This window comes from Ixodes scapularis, unplaced genomic scaffold, assembly GCF_016920785.2.
Source record: "Ixodes scapularis isolate PalLabHiFi unplaced genomic scaffold, ASM1692078v2 PGA_scaffold5__190_contigs__length_132052651, whole genome shotgun sequence".
Taxonomy (NCBI): domain Eukaryota; kingdom Metazoa; phylum Arthropoda; class Arachnida; order Ixodida; family Ixodidae; genus Ixodes; species Ixodes scapularis.
Window position 1 is genome coordinate 25,831,531 of NW_024609880.1, and position 5,895 is coordinate 25,837,425.

Genomic DNA, 5,895 nt, shown 5'->3' on the forward strand with positions numbered 1-5,895 from the left:
CAAATAAAAATAAAGGGGGGGGGGGTGAAGAAGGATGACTACAACAATCATTTTACACAAGACGACAAGTTAAACAACCTTAAATGGCATGCGCTACATTATGCTGTAGTTTGCGAATGTCCTCTCTGCTGGCAGGAATCACAGCAGTCAGGGAGTCGGGCAGGTTTCTAAGTAGACATGACCGTGCTCGCTTGCGCTAGAGCTTACTGCCATTAGTTCGGTAAAATTACAATGCGGGTAAGCAAAAAATGTGCCAGGCGCACTGCGCTTTAAACCGCCCAGTGGCGAAGAAAGAAAGAAAGACTCAATATAGGAATTCTTTCAACGACTTCGCCTTACAATACAAGCCGTTTTCAATAATGTCAATCATGAGCACGAACTGTTAAAATGCAGCTTTAATTAACTCTGCCCCATGTGATCACGAGTGGCACAAACGCATTATTGAGTAGCAGTGTCTGGAAAAACATGAACTATGCTAATTCTGTTTAGGAACAAAATTTCATTACAAAGTGACATATTGCTAAAAATAGCTTCTTTGTCCTATATCGAGAATTCAATGTTGACCGATACTTGGACATACACGAGTCGTAAGCATTGATCGTCTTTTTTATTCCTTTCAGAATCGATGTCCTACGTGCATCCTAAGGAGGTGTCAATGTGGGAGGACAATATGAAGTCGTGGCCACCCATAGAGAAGCCGGATATCGTCTTCTACTTGGTCCACTCAAAGGCCTGCGATCTTCAGGAGGTCAGAGCGTACAAGAGCCTAGAGTCGTATCTCTACCTGACAAGCGGCCTCGTGGGAACTGTCCTTCACCACAGAATAAGCGACCAGCTGGGCTACTTCAAAGCAGAAGTGGGTAGATCCCAGTCCTTTAATGCTGCTCCACACAAGGCATGGGCATGCGTGCACACCACTGGTCGGGTAGTTACAGGAGGCTGTTCCTGCATGGCTGGCCAGGCAAAGGTGTGTAGCCATGGTGGGGCCATCTTGTGGAAGATGGAGCATGCCTTTGCGAACAAAATGACGGGCACAGCTGGCACCGACGAAGCTGCCGCCTGGAACCGAGGTACCAATAAAAACGTAACGCCAACAAGCCTCGACAACATTTCATTTGGAGAGAATGAGCCAAACAGAAATTCTTGGGACCGTAGATGTGCTGCAGTTTCACACACATGAAGAGTACCTTCATCACATTGAAGACGGCCCCCTTGCAGGGCTCAAAAAAATACCAGGGACCTTGTTTCATGAGACACTGATGGCACCTCCACGAGACCCTCCAGCAGCACAAGACCCTTCAGCAGTTCAATGCGACGCAATACCTCTTGCTCACAGCAGCCACGAAGATGCGACCACCCTTCCAAACAGCTGCCCTGCCTGCTGGGAGGCATACAACGAGCTTGTTGCCATCAGTGCACCTAGTATGGACCTGCTCTGCAAAAAAACAGCGGACCAAGGCAGCTGCACACTCTGGCACGAGAGCCGCCGCATGCGGTTAGCGTCGTCGATGGTTAAAAGAATACCAATACTGGCATCAACTGACCCTTCCAAGGCTGTGAAGGACATACTTCACCCATCCTTTCGAGGGAATCAAGCGACGGAGCACGGCCGCCGCAGTGAGCCCAAAGCTAGGAGGAAATTTATGCTTGACCACCATTGCACCGTGCGACAAACGGGCCTGGTTGTTTGTCCGGAGCTTCCATGGCTCGCAGCCAGCCCCGATGGCATCATTGATGGAATTGACGCTCTTTTAGAGATAAAGTGCCCGAATGTATTGAACTGTGAAGACCTTCTAAATTCCGGAAAATACGACATAAAAAAGAATGGCAATGGCATTTTCGAGCTGCAACCAAAGGGAAGAAACAAGTTCTATTATCAAGTTCAGTCTGCAATGCACTGCACTGGAAAGACCGTCTGCCACCTCTATGTGTGGTCAGAGGGCCATGACGAGGTTGTAGTTGTCCCCTACAACAAGGACTTCATGAAGTGCCACCTACAAAGAGTGAAGAACTTCTACTTCAAGAGCCTGTTGCCGGCGTTTGTGGAGGACGTTAACTCTGGAAAGATAACGCTCTCAAATGAGTACAAGCAGCTTGCACGTATGTAATGGACCGAGGCGGACAGGCAGTGCAGTATTCTTTATTTTTTTATACAATGTGTGATGCTTGAAAGTTTTGGCAGTAACAAGTTTGATTGATCAAAAGATAGAGGTACACTTAAGCATTCCTTATGAGTTGTGAATGCGAAAGCATGCAAGCCGCTCGTCCGCTCCCTTATTCGTCCCTCAATGTAGATTAAAATCTACATTGAAATCCCACCGCGCCGTGAAAATTGGAACCCACTAATTATTCCAAAACTTAAGGTTTGACCTGAATAGCGAAATATTGAGCCCGCAAAAAATAAGTTATTTACAGTATATAGAGTTGAACAGGTGATTGCCGACGGCCCCATACTGGCAGTACCATGGAGTGAAGGCCAAAGCTGCTTGCTTGCCTTGTGAACGACACGTGACAAGGCGTGGAATGAGGACAGTAAGCTGCCATGGCCACTTCTCCAGGGTGCTGCCAGTATACAGTTGTCAGCAATCACCTTTTCACCTTCATATGGGCAAAGTGTTGGGGAGAACATTACTTTTTGATTAAAGGCCCCTTCAGGTTGCACAACCCTGCACATACAAAAACTATGTCGCTTGCAACCTTGCGATGGTGTATGGGGAGTGCTTGCTTCAAAATCCTGTAGGATTTTATCCTATTTATTGCCCGCTCTACGTGAATTCGGACAGACACAATCCTCCTAGTCTCCGTCACCTCTTGTTCGGATAACTGAGCCTTCCCTCGCGTGAAGGCTGGCGTGTTGAGTGCTACTCCCTTCGCTTCCATCTCGGGGTCAAGAGAAAAACCCCTGTCGGCCATCACATGATCGCCACGTTCAAAGTGTGAAATGATTCCAGAGTCTCTTACAATATGCTTGTCAGACGCTCGTCCACCGTAGACCTTGGACACGAACATCACCGATCCGTGAGGTGCAATAGCCACCAAAAACTTCACAGTGTTGTGGCCTTTGTATGAGCTATACGTCTGTGCCCGAGCGAGCAATTTTTTCGGTCGCTGCAAGAACACCTCAGTGCAATCCAAGATGCAAGTAGTACCTGCAAAACCATTCTCCTCAAAGGATCGCGGAATGTTTCTGAAGATAGTGTCTCGAGAGAGCCACACCACTACATTCCTTAGGACTTGCCCTAGTGTAGCAAGCATGGCGCGAAAAATGTTCCCTACAGTTGAAACCGAAACCGCAAACCTCCTCGACAGATCGCCATATATAAGGCCGAGCCTCAACTTCATTAGCGTGAGCAAAAGCTGCTGCTCAACAGGCATCATAAAATTTGTTGTAGCAAACTGTGGCACAACTTTCACCAACTCCTTGAAGACGTCTGCGTGGAGACCGGTATAAAAAAAGATGTCTCGATTCTCAAGGCTATAGCCACTATGAAGAGCAGGAGTTGCAGCTGGAGCTTTGGGTTTCGAGTAGGCGTGGTCGCGATGACATGTGTCTTCCCGCTGGACCCCCTGGCGGCACACATCTGACCGAATTTGGCTGCCATGATCAGTTGCCTGTAAACAAAATCAGTCTATCAATTGAGACAACATGCTTATCGCGTTAAGCAGACCAGGCTTCTGCTCACATCGATTCGGTTTTGAATTAAACCTACTGTGTGCTCAGGAGTAGACTCCCATGATGTTGAGGCCAAATCGCTGTCGACAATTTGCTCGACCTCTTGCATGTAGTCGGTGCTCTGAAAGGAACAAGTTTTTATCCCAAGCACGCAAGATATGTTTCTCACATTAAGTAGATCCTGTTGCTGCTTACGTCACTTAGATTATGTATTGGACCTACCGAGTGTTCAGGAACAGCTGGCCCTGAAGTTGAGGCTAAAGAGATGATCTGCTCGACCTCTTGCGAGGAGTCAGTGCTCTGAAAAAAATGCAACAGCATTTTATGGCCACTAAAATAAGTTAGCATGCTTGATATGTTTATTAAATTAAGGGGCCCTGCAACAACTTTTTGACTGGTTTTTAATTTGCACCGAACCTGAGCGGACTGAACGTAGTAACTTAATGAAACTTTTCTTTTCTCGAATTTCGCTTTATTTTAGAAGTTATAGGCAAATAAAAATTACAAAAACAAGCAAAAAAATAACCTCCTTCATGACGTCGTTGGTCGTGGCTTGAGCGATTGTGAACTAGAGGAGAGGTAGTGAGTTCAGCGAGCCCTCACGGCTGTCGCACTCCGTGTCAACAGCTCGAGGGGGCGCCACTAAAGCATGTGTTGGATAGGCTGTAAGAAGCGGGCGTTCAGGGCGGCTTGCATTGCATCTGCTGCGCAATTAAAGACTCATTCGGCACTTCATTGGCCACAAATGACAGCAAATACGGGGTAAAGATCGGTTCAGAACAGGAGCCACTTCGCGCTGCCACACCGCCAAACGGCCAAATCGCAAGCCAAACCTGTGCCGAAGGCCTTCGGAATGCTCGGAACCGGTAGGATCCTCAAGCCGGTTACGACTGTAGCGCCACCGCGTACATCCGGGACCTTTCTACGCTCGCCGCTCGTCAATGCCCGATCCCACTACCCCTTCCTAGTATCCGCCGCCTTTTCCACCGCTTGGTGGCGGGTATGTCGACGGGTCATTTCTTGTTTCTGTACTTTATAAACTGCATTGGTTTCTTTTCTGATCTAAAATACTAAAAAACTACTCTCACAAAATAATTGAAACGGTTCGCGCCACTTATATTTTGTATTTCGACTAAAAAGAAGCTTTTCGCGGCTCTGACCAGTAGTTAGGCCACGACCAAAGACCTCACATATCGCGCGCTTTCGGCACCGCGGGTCGCCCCCGTATGTGGAGGAGGTTTCCGCGTCGTCCCGTTAAAATAGGACGCAATGATATTAAGTAACTCTATCCGTGCCCGCTGGCTTGCCCGAACCCCAAGAGACGTGGAAACCGCAAAAAAGTTAGACGCTTAAATATGATTGCAGGGCCCCTTTAAGCAGATTACGCTGCTGCTCACATTAATTGAAGTATGTATTAAACGTACCGAGTGTTTAGAAGTAGCTGGCTCTGATATGGAGGCCAAGGCGATGATGCACTCGACTTCTTCTGTGGAGCTGGTGCTCTGAAATAAATGGAACAATGTTTTATGCCCAATAATTGGGGTTCCTTGTTTCGGAGTTTATTTTTCATTAAATTCAAAGGATGGTTTTCAGAGTTTATTTTTTGCCGAAGATTCTGAGTTTATATTTGTTTGATTCACAATTCTCGGAAATTCTGAGCTTAATTTTGCAGTGTTTCCTATTAAAAACAAATAAATAAATAATAACCAGATGTAAACGTGTGCCAGATAAAAAATAAAACGTGCTTGTATCATTTAAAATTTCTTCAGTTGAGTTTGGCGCAGGTGCCACTGCCATTGGCAATACTAATTTGTCCCACGACAAAAGTCGCACACAAGTGTTGCTTCGATAAAAGTCGGTACCTTAGAATCAATAAAGTCCAGGGGGTAGTGGCTAGGAAGCTCGTAGTCATACCCACCTATTTCATCAATCTAGAACGCGGCCGCGCGAGGTGGAGTGGTTAAGGATGTAATAGAGAAGTTTCAACTGCCCCTCTTCCCTATTTTATACAATCTTTATGGTCCATAGCTTTCACCGTTACAAAAACATATCCTCTCCTTTCTCTAAATTCCAAATCGCATGGCTCAAACCAGAAACCAAAAGAGTGGCTTTTGTCGTGACCCGTATCTACAATGCCCTGTTGCCCTGAATCAACCTTGACGAGGCAAGCAGTAAGACCCCATTTGACAACGGTTCGAAATTTGAAAGATAATTATGGTGGC

At 46.6% G+C, this 5,895-nt stretch overlaps 1 protein-coding gene and 1 long non-coding RNA gene across 2 annotated transcripts; both read right to left on the reverse strand.

The window, feature by feature from the left end:
• Positions 1-2,628: 2,628 nt before the first annotated feature.
• LOC120841718 lies at positions 2,629-3,484 on the reverse strand. Its single transcript, XM_040212680.1, has one exon. The coding sequence runs from the start codon at positions 3,376-3,378 to the stop codon at positions 2,629-2,631; it is 750 nt and encodes a 249-aa protein (XP_040068614.1). The 5' UTR covers positions 3,379-3,484.
• A 34-nt stretch (positions 3,485-3,518) lies between these two features.
• On the reverse strand, positions 3,519-3,974 carry LOC120841731. Its single transcript, XR_005715799.2, has 3 exons — positions 3,896-3,974; positions 3,711-3,794; positions 3,519-3,612 (listed from the first exon to the last, which is right to left on the reverse strand). It is a non-coding gene; the product is annotated as an uncharacterized LOC120841731 (long non-coding RNA).
• Positions 3,975-5,895: the final 1,921 nt, after the last annotated feature.

Excerpts from the sequence above, each read along its gene's own strand:
- LOC120841718 (XM_040212680.1), bottom strand. The coding sequence starts at position 3,378 with ATGATGCCTGTTGAGCAGCAGCTTTTGCTCACGCTAATGAAGTTGAGG.